Below are 21,308 nucleotides of genomic sequence, written 5' to 3'. Positions count from 1 at the left end.
GGCGGCAGGAAAAGCTCGCGGTCTGCGAGCGGGATGGGAAATACAGTCCTGCTTCTGTCAGAGAGCGCGGCGAAACGCAAAGCACGCCGGGATTGGCAGGAGGGTGACCCCGCAAGGTTTTCGCTGCGGTCACCATTTCTTCCTTAACTGTTCCTTGGCGGAGCTGCTGCCGCTAGGGGGATCCCTCGTCTCAGCCACGCGAGTCTTGAGGGTGGTTCTAAGTCAGGCGCAGCGCTAGGCAGCCCGGGGTCCTGCGAGGAGCGGGTCGGAGGTCGCAGGGTAGCGCGCGCTGGCTACCGCTGCTTTAGGTGCTGGCGGGAACGGACGGGTCCCTGGTGGGGTCAGTCGCCGCGGGCTGGAGCTGCGGAGAGACCACCCCATCCATCACCATGTCCTACTGCAGGCAAGAAGGTGCGCGGCGGGAGGAGGGGTCGGCCCCCCTCTCAGGTCTGGCGGGCGGGGAAGGGCCTGCGGGTGACCGGGCGCCTGTGGCGGGTGTGTGAAGGGCTGTGGGTAGGTGAGACTGGGTGTGTGTGAGTGGGGCTGGGGAGTCCCAGCAGCGAGTAACCCAGCGTGGGAGCAGAGGACGCGCGGAGTCCCAGCCCGTCCGTGGGGCCAGGCGGCGGCCTGCAGAGCCATCAAGGGCAGTCCTGGTTCACACGTGCGGTGCTGCTGGCTTCGCGGGGTTCTGCAGCGAGGAGGCCGCCAGCCCTGTTTGCGTTCTGGGTTTGAGCCTTTAGGGATTGCTTGTGGCCCGTTTCCTTGGGATTAACCCTCTCGATCAGGCTAGCCGCGGAGGGAGGATACCTCAGTGGTTTGAGGGGGTCGAGAGAGTCAGACTGTTGTTCATAGGTGTGCTGGAAAAATTCCTTTAGACGGAGGCAGCGAAAGAAGGCTTCAAGGTCCCCACAGAATTGTATTGAGTTCGTGGGGGAAGTAGGGCGGAAGGAAAGACCCCGGGATAAGAGAGACTCCTCTGCTGGGCTGAGTTGGTAGTTTGAAAGGTTAACAATGTTGTTGGTCGAGCTACTGTTATTGTGGTTGAAGTACCTTGATGAATGAAGTAATGAAGAAAACTTATTCTCTTTTTTGTAGAAAGAGGAAGTGTGTTTTATAAATATCTTGTCTGGCACTGGTAAAGTTTCGTACTGTGGGGTCTTGTGTGGATGCCTGTTCGTTGATGATAATTTCAAGTTCAGAGAGTTCATTTTTGATCATCTTTTGTTTATTGTAAAGCATTTTGATCAAGTGCTTCCTCAGTTTCTTAGAAAGCGTGTTGCATAGATGTTCACTGTAGTCAGTGTAGTATGTTGATTGTAATGGGTTTTTCACTGCCAGTCCCTTGGGTATAATGTCCATTTTCTTGCATTTGGAGAGAGAGATGATGTCTGTCTGGGCGAGTTTTTTCATGTAGTTGATGGATCTCCGTTCCAAATGGCTAAATGTAGTGCCTTGCATGTTGAGTAGTAACAGAGAGTAAGCCGTGCTAGTCTATACACTATCAAAACAAAAAGCAGTCAAGTAGCACTTTAAAGACTAGCAAAATAGTTTATTAGGTGAGCTTTCGTGGGACAGACCCACTTCTTCAGACCATCCCACGACTGTCCCACGAAAGCTCACCTAATAAACTATTTTGCTAGTCTTTAAAGTGCTACTTGACTGCTTTTTGTTTTGATAGTGTATAGACTAGCACGGCTTCCTCTCTGTTACTATTCAGTGGTTTGAGTATTGGCCTGCTAAACCCAGGGTTGTGAGTCCAGGCCTTGAAGGAAGCTATTTAGGGCTCTGGGGCAAATAGATTTAAAAAAATCTGCCTGTAATGGTGCTTGGTTTGTCTGTGAGTGCAGGGGACTAGACCTGTTGACCTCTCAAGGTTCCTTCCAGTTCTATGAGAGAGGTATATTTCCATATATTCTTTTAGAACTGTTATTACATTGGGCCTCTCTATTCCAGCTGTTGTGGTTTTAAGAAACGCATCAAATAACATGAGATTCATGAACAAATCCTGAGAGTTGACAAGACTTATGTGGAGCTTATGGGCACGAGATGTCATGGAGGCCAGGAGCTTAGTAGTCATCAAATCAGGCTTAGACAAACACATGGTAAAACTAACCAGTTATGCTAGACTGTAATGAATAAAAACCTTTGTGCTGTGCAGCACAAGCCAGTTTATAGCACATGTCAAGTAAGACTCTTACCCTCTGGGCTCGTCTACATGGTGCTTCTTGGGGTTTGGGTGAATTCTAAAGCATGCTAGTATTGTTGTAAACACTTTAGGATTCACACTCCTCTAGTGCACATTACCATTTTGAGTATATAAGATGTAGTTGTCCACTCTCTGGTTTCCTAATACCTACCTGTGAAGGACTGGTGCTGTCTATGCTGGAGATACAATATTGGGGTCTACGGACCACTCTTTCAGTCTGGCATGGTAATTTCTTTGCATCTGTATGTCTTGTAGCCAGATTTTGCTAGGTCTCACTGTCTGATCTGGATCAGTAGTCAGGTAAGTGAACCACTGGCCACTCTCTTGCTGGTGGGCATGCCCTCCTGTGGTTATTGTAGAGTATAATTCACCTGATTGCTGTTCCCTCCCTTCCCATGTTATGAGAATCAGTCACATTCTAGGTACGTTGTCCTGTTTTCCTTTATGTGCTTACAGATTTATTCATAACTTATTCCAGAATTATTTGTGACTGTGAAGTTTGCTTGATAGGTTTGACAGTTTGCAATCATGCATTCTGCAGTGTTTGTTTGAATTGCTACACATTTAACCCATGCATTTCAGACACATTGAAATGAATATTAGTAAATGCTTCACTTAGCAGAAAGGAAGCTATTGTGTATCCCCTGCTTTTTCTTCCCTCCCAAATGAAGGATTAATTTCCTAATGCTGTGCACTCATAAGTGTGTATTTGTTCCAGACAGGAAACTTCTAACCCTTCCTTTTGGGAGACTATTTTGCAGTCTCATAGACTTCAGTTAAAAAAAAAGTTTACCCTGCTAATTATCCTAAATTTCTCCTGCCCTTTACATGGTAGTTATACCTTTAAGCTATCATAGTGAGTTCTACCTTCATAGTGTTTACACTTTTCAAATCCTATGCACACTTTATTGTTCTGGCGTTAGTAGCATTCACGGAACTTCCCAATGTAGTATAATCCGCAAATTTAATATGTTCTTGACTTGTTCATCCAGCTCACTATTGAACATATTAAATTAATATCTACTACAGACTCCTCGATAACCCGCTAGAACTTTGTCTGGAGTTCAACACATTTGCCATTTATTGATACAGTTTGTGTTCCTTTACGCAACTCTGTCCATTTGATGATGTTGCTGTGTAAGCCAGTTTTGAATTAACTTTTTAACTTCCCTGTTCTTCAGTGAAATGAGCTGTGACCTTGGGTTAAAAATGAAGAGCTGCCAGTTTCCTCTTTAACTAGATTGCAAACAGGATATATGCAGAGCTGCTCCTGAGTTTTAGTTCTTCTGGTAACTCATTGTGAACATAAATTTTGATAAGTCACAGTCAAGACGGCCTAAAAGTGCTACTTGCCCTTAGCAAATTACCTTACATGCCTGCTAGAAAGATACTTCTCCCCGGGAAAGCAGTAATTCTTCTAGGTCTCCTTGACAATAGCTATATCCAAACTACACATATAAATTGATGGGGTCTGAAGTAGCTGTTACCACTCAAGAAAGAAATCTTGGTGTCATTGTGGATAGTTGTCTGAAAACATTTGCTCATTGTGCAGTGGCACTCAGAAAAGTCAAACAATGTTGAGAATCATTATGAAAGAGAAAGATAATAAGACATAAAATGTCATATTGCCTCTCTATAAATCCATGTTATGCCCACATCTTGAATGCTGTGTGTGGATTTGGACACTTCACCTCAGAAAACGTACTAAACGGTCAACAAAAATGAAACTGCAGTCATGTAGCACTTATAAAGACTAACAAAATAATTTATTAGGTGATGAGCTTTCATGCGACAGATCCACTTCTTCAGCTGTAAGTGCTACATGACTGCTGTTTTGCTTTGTTAGAATACAGATTAATGTGACTACTTCTCTGTTACTTTTGAACAAAAATGAATAAGTGTATGGAACAGCTTCTGTATGAGGAAAGATTAATAAGACAGGAGCTCTTCAGCCTAGGTATGATACAGGTCTAGAAAGTCGTGACTGATGTGAAGAAAGTAAGTGTTATTCATTTCTCATAATACAAGATCTGGGGGCGGGGGTGTCACCAAATGAATTGATAAGGAGCAACTTTAAAACAAAAGTAAATGTTTCCTCACAGAATGCACAGTCCATCTGTGGCACACGGTGCAGATGATGTTATGAAAATAAGGCTATAATAGGATTCAAATTAGAACTAGATAAGTTCACAGAGGATAGGTCTATCAATGACTTAGCCAGGATGGCAAGGATGTAAAGCCATGTTCAGAAACATCCCTAGCCTCTACTTATCAGAAGCTGGTAATAGGTGGTGGGATGGATCACTTGATTGCCTCTTCTGTTCATTCTGTCTGAAGCCTCTGGGCCTGTCTGCTGTCAGAAGACTGGATATTAGGCTAGATGAATCCACTGATCTGACCCAGTAAGGCCATTATTATGTTCTTATATAACTTTAATTCTGAAAGATCTTTTAGCATAAAGGATCCCTAATTTTTTTTGTTGTGGTTCTTAGGTGCCACAGTAATACAAATATTAGTGGGTACCAGAGTAATTTTTAGCCTCAATTCTATGAAACTTAGCAGTTGACTCAATCTTTCCCATAAATGGGTTTCTACTATAGCCTTGAATTCCTTCAGTAAGGACCCCTCTGTGTCTTCCTTGACATCAAGTTCTATTGCCTGACTGCTCTTTTAAAGATCATACGGTGAACACTTATATCCAGCATCCCCTGCACTGGGAGGTTCCTGGATATTGAAGTATCCAGGATAATAGAGAGGTTTACCTAACAATGTGTAACACTGAAGAAAAACAAGGTTAGATATTAAGAAACAAACAAATGTATGCCTACTACTTTATTTACCAACAACAGTAGTATTGTACTCTGTAAATTTATACTGTTTGCTCTCTTTATTTGTATTTACTTTCACTATCCTGTACATATAGTAAATGTAACTAAAATTTACCTAGGGTTAAAATGCTGGTTATTTGAGAGTTGTGGATAATAGAATGCCGGATATGAAAGAGTTTAATTATATTTTTCCTAAATTACCCTACTGTATCTTAAGTTCATTATGTCTTTTCCTGTCCATATTGATTAATCACAATAATTGACTCCTATCTTCTATGTATTTGTAAAAACAAGCAGTTCTGTATCACCTTAAGAACCATGAAGTGGGCCTTACCCACAGAAGCTTATTACCTGATACATAAAATTGTTAGTCTTTAAGGTGCTACAGGAATGCACGTTTTTTTTGTGAAGCTACAGACTAACACGGCTGCCCCTCTGAGATTGTGTTTGTAGTCAGTTATCCTGTATCGCCTCAGTCCTTTTTTTTTTTTTTTTTTTTTCTGTTCACCTAACATAGCCTGATTCTTTCAGCCTTTACTTGTAGGTCTTACTTTCCAAACCTTACTCTCATTTTCAGCTGCTTTCCTCTGAACACCAATTTTTGTGTGGTGTTTTTTAACGTAATGCCTAAAACCAGTCACTGCTCTAGTTGAAGCCTCACCAAGGCCAAGTAGAGCAGACTCATTACCTCTTAAAATGAATGCATCTGTTTACATGCACAGCAGTTCAAAAGCTTGTATTGTGCAGTGGCTTTGTAAATGGCTTCTTTTGTCTCTGCTTAATACTTTTTCTGAACTCTTGTTTTTGTATGGCTTTAAAATATTAGGAAAAGACAGAATTATATTTGTGACCAAAGAGGACCATGAGACACCGAGCAGTGCAGAACTGGTAGCAGATGACCCCAATGACCCTTATGAAGACCAAGGTCAGTAACATTGGGTAAGAGGATGGTAACACATATGTTTAACAATCTTATATATTTTGTGGCTCCCATTAAAATTAGGGGAGTAGCTGCTTCTATAATATCCAAAAGCTAACTCAGTCTTTTTACTAAGGCATGACATTTACTCTTAAGTTTACTTTAACTTACTTCTTAGTTGTGAACTGACACACAAGCCTTGCTTGTGTGTCCTTAGTTTATTTGCCATTTTGGCAAATGAGCCACAAGCTTTCTGCAATTCTATAATTTAATTATTTTTTAGAAACCAAAGAGTTAATCATGTCTCAAACAGGACTAAGAGGAGGAGTTACACAATTTAATTCCATACAGAAGCTTAGTATATCTTTAAATTCTTTATTCTGTATGTTTTCTCATGATCCCACCTTTAACCTCAACTATTTCAGTCCTTCTCTTGTCTTACTAAATATTTAATTCTACAGACTATCACACATGCAGTTTGTCAGACAGTCTTCAGAAATCCTAAATAGTGTGAAAGTGACTTACATCCCTGACCTGGTTGTGTTCTGCACCCAGTAACACATTTCAACAAGTATTAAAATTATTTTTCTCTTACTCTCACATAATGACAACGCTAAAGGAATTCAGTTGTCACTAATGCCTTAAGAAACAAATAAGTTAGCATTTGCAGCTTGGAACTGAAATTTTTAAAAATATCATTCAAGTTAAACCAGTACTGAGGCTAAATAGTTTACATCTGCAAGTGAACAAATTTAAGAACTCTCTTCTTTTACTATTACTATTTTGTTTTTTTGTGAGGCAGAATAACATGGGATTAAGCCTTGTAAAATTGTTGTTGCCTTGGGCAATTAATCTTTTTTTTTCTTCTTGAAATCAGTGAATAAAAATCTTAGTTTATAGTCATGGTAAAAGCAGAGTGGGTAGATTTTGACAGAAGCTAATAAATGTCCATGAAAATTTAAGACTGGATTTGGGATTTATTGGGTTGCTTTTATGTTCACCAGGCACAAAAGGCAACAGTTTGAAATATGAGTGCCAGAAGTTTGGACTTAATTGGAAACAATCTCATTTTTACAGGTGCTGAGATTCACAGCTCCTATTGAAATCAATTGGAGCTGTGGGTTCTCAAGTAACAATTTTTTTTCAGTATAATTAAACTTTTGCTTTCATACATAGATCTGAGCTCTAAGAAGTGTGCATTACCTACCTGCAGAGATTCTGAACCTGTTTACATCAGTATTCAGAGTCAACAGGTGTATGTGAACACATCCTCAAAATGGATACTTAGACTTTTGTAATGACCTAAATGAAAATTGGAACACGGGAATAGAGAAATCTTTTATGACTTCATCTGCCAGGTGTATGTTAAGTGAACAGACCTCTTTCAGGTAGATCAGAAACTTATCAGACTCTTTCCCTTGGCATGCGTGATTCAGAGTCAAAAGTATCTCTTGAAGTTTAGGATAGTAGGGTGAGAGATGCACTCTACCCTAATCTTTGTATTTCTCAGGCTTCAATCAGTTCGCCCACTCTCAAGTCTGCTAGAGTCTAGGAAGTGAAGCAGTATTGTGAATCAGTGCTCAATAAGAATGGGATAGCACTTGTATAATTTAAACCTGATGTGTGAAGTTATTTAACCCAAGACATTATTAGTGCAGTATCTGTGAATTCAAGGCTGTGTTATATTTAGGGGGTAGTTTGAAAGAACAGCCCATGTGGAAATTCTTGTGAAAACTAGTAATAAAAAATTATTAAACATAACTTCATAGTAACAGGTAAGTAGAAACAGACATTCTTACACAGTACTTGGTGATGGGCCTCAGATACAGGGCTTAAATAAGTTTAATTGGCTTTCTCAGTATAGGGGACTGGTAGGCTCGGTGTGATTGAGGTTAACCTTACACCCTTTCTGAGATGAAAAGAAATAGCTGGTTCCCTCCTTAAACTATTCAGTGTGTGTCTTATTTCAGAAGGATGTCAGAAATTCTCTTATCCATCATATTTTCAGACAGGATGTGTTATTGGCTAAGAGCCATTTCTCAAACAGCAGATTTGGTAAAAAGAATCTGCACAATAAGATCTGTCAGCATCTCCACTTTGAAAGTAATGCATCAGCTTCTAAAGATTTCAGGTAGAATCACCTTCTGGCCATGAAATCCAAACTGTATTTCCATCTGTTTCTTCTGCATTTATGTCTGTATTTAAAATTCAAATATCGCAGATTGCAGTTGTACCAGAGAGGAGGGAAACCTCCTGGATGCGTAAAGAGACAGGCAAAACATTTTTAAAGTCAGGGCAGGAGCTCTAGTTTATTGTGATTTTTATTTGAAAGAAAATAAGAAAAGACTTTAGCTGTTCATAAAGTAACGTGCAGGTTTTTTTTTAATTTAGCTGCTACTTTGAACAGGAGATTTGGTTTCCCGTGTTCAATTTCTGTGGCATAATTCAAATAATGACCCTTTTGATCTTTTTTTTACTGTGCTATACACAGAATAATTACATTTAAGGAGGAATATACTTGTTATATGAATGCCTTAATGCACACTGAGGCCTAATATAACAAACATTTTAAACGAATGCAGAATGTGATCATTATCTTGGGGCCCTCTGAACACTTGATATTACAATGCAAAACATAATTGTTGGTTTTGTTGTTAAATCCCTCTTTTACATCAAAGATGATCTTTATTAAGTTTCTGATCAATAGATTGCATGGAAAAATCCTAAATATCATGCTGTTTCTCTTGGAAAAGATGAGTGTAGACTCTAATCCTCTTTCTTAGTTATGAGGATTCAGTTACAATTATCAAAATGTCTGGAGCCCTCTAAGTCAGACGTGTTAAAAGTAGAATAGGCAAAGCTGCAGATGCAAACTGTAAGAGAGATTAAATTACAGCTTTTAGAACATAAAAGCTGTACCAAAAGTTACACTGGGACTCTCATTATATCAGCCCTTCTTCACAAGGGTAGGAAGGGCAGATAGGCTAAGAATCTTTTCATCTCCTTTCACGTTACCGGATTTGCTTTTTTTGCTTCCACAGTGCAAAGCGATGAACGCTGTCAAGGCTGTTCCCCACTCTGACACTCTGAATGCAGAAGGTGGGGGCCCTCCAGAGGACTTAGAAATACTTTAACTCTGTAGGCTTCTTAAAAGCTTCCCAAGGTCACAGATTCCCTGGCCTTGGGAGGTAGCTTCCACTACCCATGTGAGAAAAGCTTCTTTAGAGCTTAGGAAGACACATTTGGGATGTCTCCCTGTGGTGTAACCCCAATCTCTTAAACACCTGCCCCACAGCAATCTTCAGTGAGAACTTGAAAATAAAGAGGGGAAAAAATAAACTTCAGTTACTGATAGCTGACCTTTCAGTCTTAGGCATGGGTACACACGGACTCTTCTCTAGGGCACAGGAGTCAAATCGTTACCTTGAAAAGGTGATCTATTAACAAAACAAAATACATTGGTGATACAGCATTCATGGTTGCGAAACGTTACAGAGCAACTAGAAAAAGAGAGAAATTAAAACACAGATTCCCTGGAATTCAATTTAAAAGTTACAGTATACAAGGGGAGAATATCGGCTGTCCTGAGAAGTCCCAAATCAAACCTAAAATTTAAAAAAAACAAAACAAAACAAAAAACGTTGATCGCATCTGATGAAACATTTTCTTTCTACTTACATACCTGTATTCCCAGATTTCTTTCAATGCCTGAATAATTACTGAAATCCTCCCAGCCTGGTTCAGACTTACACCATTTCTGTCTCTCTCCTCTGGCCACACAAAAGAGAGAGAGACTCTGCAGGTAATTGCGCCAATTCAGAAATACCCTTCTATCTTCCCATTGGCTCACCTGGCTGCTTGCCAGCACAGAACCTACTATCCTTGGGGCTATGTCTACACTGCATGCTTTTTTGGACAATGCTGTTTTCAATCTCCTGAGGTGGAAATGAGTGAAGTCTAAAAATCACATTCACACAGCCAGAGCATTGTGAAAAGGAAAGTTCTCATTGACAGTCAGTTTGGTGCCACAGCATTACAAGAGGAGTGTTCACCTAATCTGATAATAGCTGTACTTTGTTCACATGTGTTCATTTTCGGATGGAGTTATTTTGAGGGGAAAAACTCTTATCTTGACTTATCCTTGTTGGCTAGGTGAACCCTGGGAGGTTTGAGGGGGGAAAAGGGGGTCCCCCGCCCCAAAAAATAGTGTATACCAGCCCTGGGTTTAAGTTTTTAGACTGAGGCATTCATTCATGACAAACACTACAAGTGTTAAATTTTCAGGGAATTTTAACAGGGCTTGGACATACCACTTTTTATATTTATAATTTAAAACTTAAAAAACCAGCTGTACATGGTTTGTTCTTTTTAATGGTTTGTGCATGCAAGATGATTTTGGTTAATGTTACAGCACTGTTAGCATACTTATTGTCTTAAATAGAAAGCATTAATCACAAGATTCTAAAAACAGATATCAGAATAAAAACAGGTTCGTTATTGAAATCATTGTCTAAAGTAGAGGTGCACAAAGTGGGGGGTGGGGCCCCTCACAGGGGCGTGAAATTTTGTACAGGGGGTGCGCCAGCATTGGCTGCTGGGTGTCAGGCTCATCCATCTCCTTAAAAACATTGAAATATGTTACTGTTTTAATGTGTATTCACATTTATGTACCAATTTAATAAAGTTTTTCATTCTGTGCACTTACGTTTTTACACGTACCAAAAGGGATTTTTTTTATGTGACTGTAACCAAAATTTACAGCAGTGTGGATTACATTAGACAGGTTGTGGAAGGGGCCCTGCTAATTGCAGGGAAACAATGTGGGGACTGACCTGAAAAGTTTGCTCACCTGTGGTCGAGTGGCAGGAATGGTTCCCAGAAGACACGGCCTTGTCCCTGAAACTTTCCATTACAGTAAACCCTGGATTTAATGGCCTAATGGAGGGAGAGGGATGTCTGTTATTCTTGAAGTCTGTTAAATGTGAGGGTTTACTGCCCACTCCCAGTCCCTGCCCCTGCAAAAAAACGAAACCAAACCACCTGGTGCCTCACCAGAGCCGCCTCCATCACTGGAGGAGATGCTGAGCCTGCCTCACACCTGGAGCTGCAAGACCCATGACTGGGACCCTGCTGCGTGCAGCTGGAGCTGCTGGACCCCGCCACATGGCCTGCAGGAGCTGTCACGTGCTCCTGTCACCAGGGGTGGAGCGCATGTGTGAGTGCCATCTGCCTGTGTTTGCATACCACCTCTGGGGCAAGGAGTGTGTGGCAGCTCTGGCGGAGGAGGGGTGGTTCCTCCAAGCTCTGGTAGCAGTAAGTCCAGCAACAAACTTTTTGGGGCAGGGGGAAGGGTGGAATTTAGGCTTTTATAAACCCCGGAACAATGGGCTCTGGCAGATATCTGTTTTACTGCGTGCAGCAAACAAGGATCAGAAACAGCCCTCCCCTCCACCCTCACTCCCAAAAAAGTAGTCAGTGAAAGAAAAGGATACTGCAAGAGCACATAGGGTACGTGCCACAGCCCCAGGGCTCCGGGCCAGCTCCCCAACTACAATACTTCCTGGCCGCAATGGCCTGCCTCTCCCTGCTGGCTTCTCACCAGTTCTCTGGCAGCCACAGCCTTGCTGACTCCCTGGTCACAGCTCTCTGGCTCCTCTTCCCCAGCTTGCCGCCCACAGCTCCTTGGCTGCTGCTAGTCCCCTGGTGGCTGTGGCTGCTTAGCCAGGATAAAACTCCCTCCTGCCAGACTCTGAGCTATCTCTCACTCCCAGCTTCTGGGGGTCTCTGATCCAGCAACATCTGTGGTCCTGTCGGACCACAGATGTTGCCAGACCAGAGTGTCCTAAATTTTAGAGGTTGAACTGTTTACAACTGTAGTTGTAAACTATAGCCAGGTCAAAGTATATACTTCTCCTATATTAAGATAAATATATAGTTTGTTTAATCTGTGACAATAAGGTGTTTCCTAATCCTTCAATCATTTTCATGTCTCTTCTGTGAACACAGTTATTTTAACAGTTGATATTTCATAATGTCCCTCAGGGCTTGTCTATACTATGGGGATGATTGACTCATTCAGGGTTGATCCTCCAAAGTTTGACTTTTTTTTTTTTTTTTTTTTTTGTGCATCTGGTAGATGTTTAACTACTTAATTCACATTTGATTTTTATTCCTAGAATAGATCCTGGTACATTTTTCCTGTGATGTTGTTTGTGTCAGTGCTGTCTCCCAGTACATTTCATAAAACAAATTCTACCTAAAAACAAAATAAGAAAACCTGTAGGAAACCTAATTTTTATTCTGTCTTTTGTCTTTTTTCAGGATTGATATTGCCTAATGGAGATATCAATTGGAATTGCCCATGCCTTGGTGGAATGGCTAGTGGTCCCTGTGGAGAACAATTCAAATCGGCCTTTTCCTGTTTCCACTACAGCACAGAAGAAATAAAGGGATCAGACTGCGTGGACCAGTTCCGTGCCATGCAGGAATGCATGCAAAAGTATCCAGACCTCTATCCCCAAGAAGATGATGAAGAAGAAAAAGAAAAGCTGAGCAAAGATTTGGAAACTACTCCTGCAGAGGCTGCAGTAGCCAAAGAGGAGATGGGATCTAGCTAATGAAGATTCATGGAGGCTCTTGTCTCCATCCCTTAAAATCAGAGACATAGATGTTTTGCAAAGTGGCTGTCTTTTGAGTCTTCAAGAATTGTTTCACCTTTAATGTTCTATGCATTGTATTGAATGAAATAACTTATTATAGGAACAGAGAACTCATCTGTGGGGTCTTACAAGTAAACACTGTAGAAAGAGCAAATATATATGTATGTACAGTGTAAACAGTTAATGGACACAGCCACTGCTTTAAAATTTTTTCTTTCTCCCATTTGCAGATTGTGTGGATGGAATAATGTCTGTAAAACATACTACTTTCAACCAAAAGTTTCCTTTTGCCAGTATCAGGTCTATATCCATTTCAATTAATTCTGATCAGTCATTTCTCTTCAGTGTGTTCTGTGTTGTTGATAGAGAAAGCATTTTGTGGAATTTCTTAAAGCTTCTCTGACAGACAGTAGCCCAGAAAGCTGAAAAGGGTTAAGCTTAGAGCTTACAACCTCCATTATTTCAAACGGCACTAAAGGGTATTGGCTGCACATACTACTGATTCCAGGCAAATATTTCTTGAAAACTAAAGTTAAAATATGAGGCTTTTTTAATTTTATTAATTGAATTAGGATTTTTGCATTTTGGAAATGGTGGTGTGTTGAGTAGTTTTGATAAAACTATCGAGTGAACCGGAAGAATGCTGATCACTGTGTTCCTTTGTTCTGAAAGCCCCTCACTTGGGGGTCCCTCCTGTGAGTGCCTGTTCCATCTGTATAGTCAAGTTCTTACAATATGCCCTTGACAACAAAACTGAAGTGTTACCTGGAGTAACACACTCAGAGCAGATACCATGACTTGAGCACATATTAAAAAAAAAAAAAAAAAATCTTTTTATCTTGATTACCAGCCTGTCTCTCTTTGTGTGTGTATGTGTGTGTGGTTTTTTTTTTAATTAGTAGTGCCTGCATTGAGAGTAGGGCCTGATGGTCTTTTTACAATGAAATTCCTCTTAGGTTAAAATAGTTAACTTCTGTATTTGCTGGATATATGGCTTATTCCTTCTTTCTCTGAGAAGCATGAGCAATGAAAGTACCTCCAGCAATGAGGCTGGAGTGGAATGAGTACAGGGCACATCCCAGAAATCCATAGTGACTGTAAAGCAACGAGGATCACTTGCCATAATCCATGAATCATGAAGTTAAATATATAAAGCAGACTATCATCTTTTGTGTTAGAGTTGTACATGGACAGTATAAAAACTACCTTGATTATATCTGACTAGTGAAAAGGACATACGTATATCCAGTGCTTTTTTTGTGCCAGTACTGAGTACCAGCACTTGGGCAGCCCCAGCCCTGGGATTGGCTGGAGGGGTCGCGCAGAGAAGCAGGGAGTTGAGTGAGCACTTTTTTTTTTTTTTTTTACAATAGGCATTGCATATACAACCCTCTCCACTAGCAAGAAAAGGCCATGGTAGTCAATATGGGGCATATTATGAAAGAGATCTTACCCAAGGCTTCAGCAAATGTGTAATTTGCTTTTGTGCTCATTAGTTACCAAAATACAGCAAAGTACATTTTACAATAGTATTTATTCATTCCAACAGGAGTGATATTTAGATATTTGCCTTCCTAAATGTATGAAAGCCTTTTGTTTCCTTACTCAACACTGCTGAGATGCCGTGTCTCAGTAATACGGTTTAATGTTACTTGCTTGTTAAGTTATTGCAGTTGAAAAGGATGTATTTGTTCTCTTCTGCTAGCCTCTAAAGCACTGTTTGCACTTGTTGAATTTCAGCAGTTATTGTCAGGCAGGGTTAGGCATTGAGTAATAACTCAGTTCTAGTAGGGTGGAGAACAAATTCTCTGGGCAGACTTTGCATTTAAAAACAAAGTGTACCAAAGTTTCATTCTGATCATAAACAGGTCAAGAAAAGGGATTCCAGGTTAACAATCTGAGAAAGCGGGCATGAAAATGATACTGTGACAGATCTTGAGGCCTAGACATTTGGGCTGTGGAAGAATGAAATATCAGGCAAACATACATATTGGGCACTAAAAATGTATCGTGTGCCTGAACCTTTGTTTTTCTAAAGGAAACCCAGCTTACTATTTGTTAAAGGGTTAATGTGAAGGAGTGCTGTGTTCTAAGAATTGCTTCCCATTGGGCTTCTCTGTTGTGCTTTTCTTTCCCACGCTGCCTTGTCACCTTGCTGCCTGGGGATTTATTATCTGTAACTGAGTATTTGAAGCATCTGTATTGAATACAGAATGCATGAGTGCTAGCCTTGTATTTTTGTTGGATGTGAATCTGTACTCCAGTCCCTTGTCATCCCATCCCATGCTGTCAAGAACCATTATGTAGTTGTTCCTAGTTGTCTTCTGCAGTGTTCCCACAAGTCATTTCCATCCATAGGTGGATTTTTTTCCACATGTGCAAAATAAATTTTTATGTGCACTGAGGCTTGTGCAAATGTGCACCACCAGTAGAAACACACAGTCTACCTGTGGGTGCTCTGCTAATCAGCTGGCCAGCATTTGAATGTCTCCTAAGTGGCCTAACAAGTACACAGGTTAAAGGGAACACTACTCAGGAGTCCCCTTCTGGAAAGTCCTGCTTTTGCAGTGGCTGGTTCCTAACTCTTCCAAAATGATTTTTCCCCTTTCCAGTGCTCTTAGAGCAGGACATCTTGTTTCCTGTTGATCAAGTTAGCTCTTCCCAGACTATGTGGCTGTGTAGGGTGCTGTGGAAAGTGGCACCAAATTGCCCCCATGTTTTTGTGGTGACCTAGGCAGCTGAAGGCTGGAGTATGCAGCATTGAGGGCACAGGTGGCCAACCCCATCTCCTGGCTGGCCCCTCTGCAGGCTGTGCCAACCAGGGCTGTCTGCAGGAGGGTGTGGGGCTGAGACAACCCCTCCTTTCCCCCTTTCATCCCTTCCTCGAAGCCTCTCTCCTGCTTCACCCCTGCCTTTCCCTAATCCCCCTTGCCCAAGTGATATGGCCAGAAGGATTAGTTGTGTGCCTGCCACTGGCAACAGGAGTTGGGCCTGCCACTGGGGGCAGTGGAGGGGAAGTGGGGTGAACTGGCCCCAGCCTGCTCCACTCTACTGGCTCCTATCCCCATTACTCTGGTTCCTGCCACTCATGAGTGCAGAAGGGGGTTCCAAACTCCCTCATTGGAGCAACAGGGCTAGGAGTGGACAGGGTTGGGTCCTGGTTTCACTGCTTTCCCCCAAACCTACTGCTGCTCAGTGTAGTGGTGGGCCCAACACCTGACACTTTCCTGCCTTACTGCCCTGCTCCTGCCCCTGCAGCCCATGAGCGCAAACCCTCCCTCACAACTAGGGAAAGGCTAAATAGGGCACCAGAAGTGCTAGGTTTGGTCCTTTTTGACTTGATCCCCTTCTTTCCTCTGTTGCTGCTCCTTTTAGCACACCTCGCCCCAAGTTACAGCACAGATGGTCAGGAGCTAAGTAAGCTCCTTGGGGGTTACAATGGGATTTTGAGGTTTATTTAATGATATCTTTCTAAATGCTAGAAATGGGTTCCCTGTTTTAAAGTAATGCACTTTGCATCTTCAAATTAGTAAAACGGTGAGCTAGAACACAAGTGGCGTTTGCAAAGAATGAAGAATATTTCAAAATAATACTTTTGCATTGGAATACATGTTTATTGGTGAGATACCTGCACAGAACCACAGATCGTAGAACCATACAGATAGAACTGGAAGGGACCTCGGGAATTCATCTAGTCACTTCCTTTTGCACCGAGGCAGAACGAAGTAATTTAGACCATTAGTAATTTAGATGACCCATTGCCAGCTCTGTCCACGTACCTACATTAGATGACTGGAAAAAATCAGGTATAAGAGGCTGCTGACAAAGGGGGAGTTTTGCTGGCAGAACACTTACACAGCTTCTTTTTGTGCCGGTGGCAGCATTTGCTGGTGAGTGAATATGTGAACAGGCAGCCATTTGCATTTTTGAGACTGCCCAGTTGCATAGTGCTGCTGACAGTTCAGGTCAGTGTGTATATGCTGTCCTATTAGCCAAATCATTTGTGAATATGTCATAGTACCAGACTTAGGACAGATTCCAGCAGAACCACATTCAATATGCCTTTCCTTACTGTAAACCATTGATAGATACAGTTTGTTTATGGTTCTCCAACCAGTTGTATGCCTGCCTTATAGTAAATTTACATAGGTTTTATTTCTCCAGTTTGTTGATAGTTCATGTGACACAATGTCAAAAGCCACGATATAGCCTAGATATAGAGGTGGTGAAGATCCAGCAATGAGCATGAAAAAGGGGAGAGGGAAAAGAGCACGTAGGGGCAGGGCATGGGGAAGAGGTGGCGCAAGGGTGAGACATACGGGAAAGAGGCAGGGCAGGTCAGGGCCTTGGGGGAAAGAGCCCATTTTTCAGCAATTAGTGAGTTGGGAACCCTGTGAGGCTTTAAAGCTTGTCTTGCAGGTTATCCAAAGGTACCCTTTGCCTTTCTTGGTTGGTGGACTCCCTCTCCGCTCAGTAGCCCTCCTTAGAACAGCAGAGTGGGGAAGGGTGGTTCACCAATTTAACACCTGTATACTTTTTATTGTGCAAAATCAAACAACAGTAATGCCTGGTTATTTTGACTAGTGAACTTTTAAAAGCTCAGGCTACTATTAACATGTTAATAGTTTCATTAAAAGGCTGCAATCATCTTTGTACCCACTGCCACCAAAAACACAAGGGTTTATGCTGGAGTACTCCAGGCAAGCCAGAACAGCTTTTTTTCAGATGTTTGATCCACTGAAGGAGCCTGCCTAGCACATTGAAATGTTGCTTTATTTCCTGTCATTTGCTGATTTAATTGAAATAATTAATAATGGGCCTTTTGTCCTACTTGTTGGGGGTGAAGGCAGTGTTGTGGCCTTATAAAAAAACTCTTTTTGTAATTCAAAGAAAATAGACACAGAGTTGGCAATATTCCACCACTGGTGTCAAGGGGGTAATGTGTGGTAAAGGCTTCCGAATAGAGAACTGTCAGCTTCTCCTTTCGGTTATTAACTTTATTTTCTGCTGGGATCATTGGCCATTGTTTTTCTTTTTTTCTCTCTCCTATCTCAAATTCCGTATCCTTAGCATAAGCCACACTCAGAGGCTGAACATAAAGAAACCAAAGGAGCGGCAGTCTCTAAAATAAGAGTAAATGCACAAAAAAGGAAAGCATGTTACAGATTAGCATCGATAATTCAGGGAGCAGACAGCTAATGAGGCCTTCATGGCAGGCAACACAAAGAACTCTGGAAGATTTGTCGTGATTGCACACTGACAATTAGCTCAGATCCCACAGCAGTGTTATGAAGGGGAGAGTGGGAGTAGTATTTGCTGGAGCAAATTAGATCATCAATCCAGCGGGATTGGAATCCTGTCTCCAGAAGTTACAAGAACCTGATACTTCCTAGGTAGTTGGAAAAAAACACTGAAAATATACTTACCCACTTGTGGACCAGTGTATTTAGAAAGGGGATGTTTATTTCTGCCCTGTCCCCCAAATGACCAATTTACCTGAAGCATCTTTGTGATGTTAATATTGTAGCTGGCACGGCTACAAAAGTTGTTAATAGGTATTGTATTGCCTCAGTTAAAAATGGAATAGTCCTTAGGCCAATTATCTTTACTTTCCTAAAAAGTCATATTACAAATGCATTCATTAGATATGGTTTTGAGCCACAAAACACAGATGCAGATCTGAGCTTCCCTGAAATTCAGCAGTGTGCAAGGCTGTTTGTTTTATAGCTGCTGCTGCTGGCCAGATCTTAGCATAAATCCTGACAAATTGCTGGAGGGGGAAGATGGGGGGTGGGCAGAGAGGGGGTGCTGTGACCCTACATGCCCACAACATGTTGCCTGAGAAGACACAGCACTAGGTACCAGAAGAGGTGGGTCCATCCCAGATGCCCAGCCAGGCATGGAGGGTGAAAATCAATGGGCATGGGGGTGTTGGGTCAGGTCAGCCTAAGACAAGTATCTGCAAATAGCTTGTGGTAACTATAAAGATGAGAAGATAAACAATAGTAATCCAGGTAGACTATTTCTTTTTAACAGGGACTCAGTCAACTTGATGTTAATTTGAAGGTTTTTACTGCATAGTTCTGGCTGTCACTGAACTTGCTTGAACACAAGTAATTTTACCAGGTGTCCCATATTCAGCACAGGGAAATACAATCACTCTATTTATTGACATATATCATGTCAAGACATGGATTGAAGCTTCAGTGCTGTTTATTGTGTTAATCGTCTGCCTGCAGAGTAAGGACCACTGAGAATGAAGATGTGAACATCTCAGCAGGAAACCCTGCAAAGATCCTATGAACTCATCCAACATCCCCAAGAGCTAGCACGAAATCAATGCCAAAGGTACAACAGCAAATCTCTGTGATGTATTGATTTTTGTTTATTAAAAGCAAAACTAATTAAGAACAAAAAAAACCAGTAGTTTTAAACCTACATGAGTTTTGGGCAGTCAGTCAAGTCTTCTCCATCCAGCTCGAACTGGCATTTTGTTGAGTCTGATGTGGTCAATAATTAAGCTTCAAAAGGAATGATTTTGAATTGTAGAGTTGAGCTTTAAGGTCCCAAACTTGCAACTGTTTATACATCCGTAATGTTATGCTTGTAAGTGCTATTAAAATTAGCAAAGTTAAATACATACGTAAGATTTTTAAAGGACAAGGCCTGAAATTCTGAATTAATATGCTATTTGTATAAGTCGTCAGCATCTATTATAGCACACCTTTTATGTATATATTACACATACATAGCTTCTATTTGCTACATATTCATTTTTGATAGAATTAGCTTGATAGGAAAACAATGTTTAGGACAACTTCCTTCACTAAACTTTTTCCCTTATTTCCTCTATTTTGTGCAAGACTATCGAATCAAGAGTTTGGTGTCTGGAATATTTCAAGTTTATTAACTTCAACAGGACTAGTGTAAGCAAGGCTTGAGAACCTCATAATTTAAAACATAAAACCCGAACAAACCTAAGCTCAATGTACATATCTATCAATATTTTTAATCAAAGTTGAGGTACAAAAAAAAACAAAAAAAACCCACGATCATTTTTCCAGGCCTGAGGAACACTGGAGAGAACACTGTGAATTGTATATATTCAAGGACAGCTTACATCGAGCAGCACTGAACCAATCTGAGATACACAGATGGAGAACACTACAGGGAAACCTTGCTCTGCATAGCAGTTACAAGAATGAGCTACTCTTACAAAAACAATACAATATTATAAAAAGGTCTATTTGCCTTCCTTTTGCCTCCTTCCTCCTACCTGCTTGGTGTACCAGCACATAAGAACACAAGATGTATAAGCATGATAGTATGCAAAGTTTCTAGGTTACACTTGGACTTCAGCACACTCAAAGACCTACCTCCTGAACTATTTGATACTACAAAGAGTAGGCCAAGGCAGCCATATTCTATTTGATATGCAAGCTGCACTGCTCTCACAGATATTTTCAGGTCAGAGCAGCTGTCCTAATGGTGCTGTATTCAGTCATTGTCTGTTTGCTTTGCTGCCCCACCGTGATTGCCTACCAGCTGCCTTTGCTACTTTGCATGTGATCACAGTTAGTGATAGGACAACCTGTCTATATGATATGGGTTGGATTGTTTGTAGGACCATTTTCAGTACTGATGCTGCTGATTGATCTGTGTTGCCTCCCCACTTTGTTCTTCCCGCTCCATGCTTCTGTTGGTTTCCTGGTTCTTGCTCCCTGAACAAACACTTCCGATTCCTGTTCTTTTTGGGTGTGAGTTTGTGTGCGTGTGTACACATACTGTTGGGTATGCGCAGTTACACTGACCCTGCTGCTACATATCACCCATTTGGGCTGTTGGTGTGTTTTATTCAGGCTGTTGCTGACTTAACTGGTTCAGTACTATTACAGATTTTAATTGACTGCTTACCTTTGTGTCTTGCTTTGGTTTCTTGGTGTTTGAGGCTGCTGTTTGGGATGCAGCCAAGTGTAACACAGCTACCTTGTCTTTACTACTTTTTGGGATCCAATAATACCTGGTGATAGACAACATGTCTGCTACAGTATGGGCTGAATTCTTCATGTGAACATTTTCAGTATTGTACTGGGCCTATGTTAGCTGGTACTAGAGAGCTGTAGTCAGCAACCCATGGAGAAGGCTAGCAAACTTCTTCTCCCGTTTCAGTAGGTGAAGCTTCTTTGGCAGCTCTTCTTGTTAGTTCTGGAGGGTGTTCATTCTGCTCACAGGACATGATAGCAGTTGCTTCAGGGAAATATTGATAGTGTCAGTTTGTCTCATAATAATTTTCTCTGAGCCATCACAGTAAGTGGAAAAGGTTATTTTTTTCCCCATAGGCAAGATAACAATCCCTTGTTACAGTCTTAATTCCATTGCAAATAGGGAACAATGTTCTCACTCAAATCTGTGGCGTTTATTTGTACTTTGGATGTTCATTTTCAAGTAAGCTACATTCATTACAGCACTGCAGTGCCTGCTAGCACTATCATATGGCTGGACACTACAGTTCTGTAAAACTGGCAGTTTTGTCCAGTGTACCCTGAGTGCTTGGGCAGCTACTCAGGAGAGATTCAAATGCTGCCCAGCTGAGCAGCAGAGTGCTGAATGCGTGTGTGTCTGCTGGTGGTGCACATCTGCACATAACAAAACTTATTCTACACAGGATGGAGAAATATTAGGGGGAACACTGGTTT

General features: G+C 41.4%; 1 protein-coding gene across 1 annotated transcript; it reads left to right on the top strand.

Annotated features, from left to right (window-relative positions):
- The first annotated feature begins 65 nt into the window (after window positions 1–65).
- CHCHD4 (coiled-coil-helix-coiled-coil-helix domain containing 4) lies at window positions 66–15,010 on the top strand. The gene is made up of 3 exons (XM_075005196.1): window positions 66–411; window positions 5,861–5,959; window positions 12,275–15,010. The coding sequence occupies exons 1-3, from the start codon at window positions 390–392 to the stop codon at window positions 12,568–12,570; spliced, it is 417 nt and encodes a 138-aa protein (XP_074861297.1). The 5' UTR covers window positions 66–389; the 3' UTR covers window positions 12,571–15,010.
- The last annotated feature ends 6,298 nt before the right edge of the window (window positions 15,011–21,308 follow it).

The sequence above is a fragment of the Carettochelys insculpta genome, chromosome 11, assembly GCF_033958435.1.
Source record: "Carettochelys insculpta isolate YL-2023 chromosome 11, ASM3395843v1, whole genome shotgun sequence".
NCBI lineage: Eukaryota > Metazoa > Chordata > Testudines > Carettochelyidae > Carettochelys > Carettochelys insculpta.
This window is presented reverse-complemented; position numbering and strand designations above follow the sequence as displayed.

Excerpts from the sequence above, each read along its gene's own strand:
- CHCHD4 (XM_075005196.1), top strand. The coding sequence starts at position 390 with ATGTCCTACTGCAGGCAAGAAG. Across the intron at positions 412-5,860 it reads GTCCTACTGCAGGCAAGAAG|GAAAAGACAGAATTATATTT; the intron begins GTGCGCGGCGGG and ends TTAAAATATTAG. Across the intron at positions 5,960-12,274 it reads TGACCCTTATGAAGACCAAG|GATTGATATTGCCTAATGGA; the intron begins GTCAGTAACATT and ends GTCTTTTTTCAG.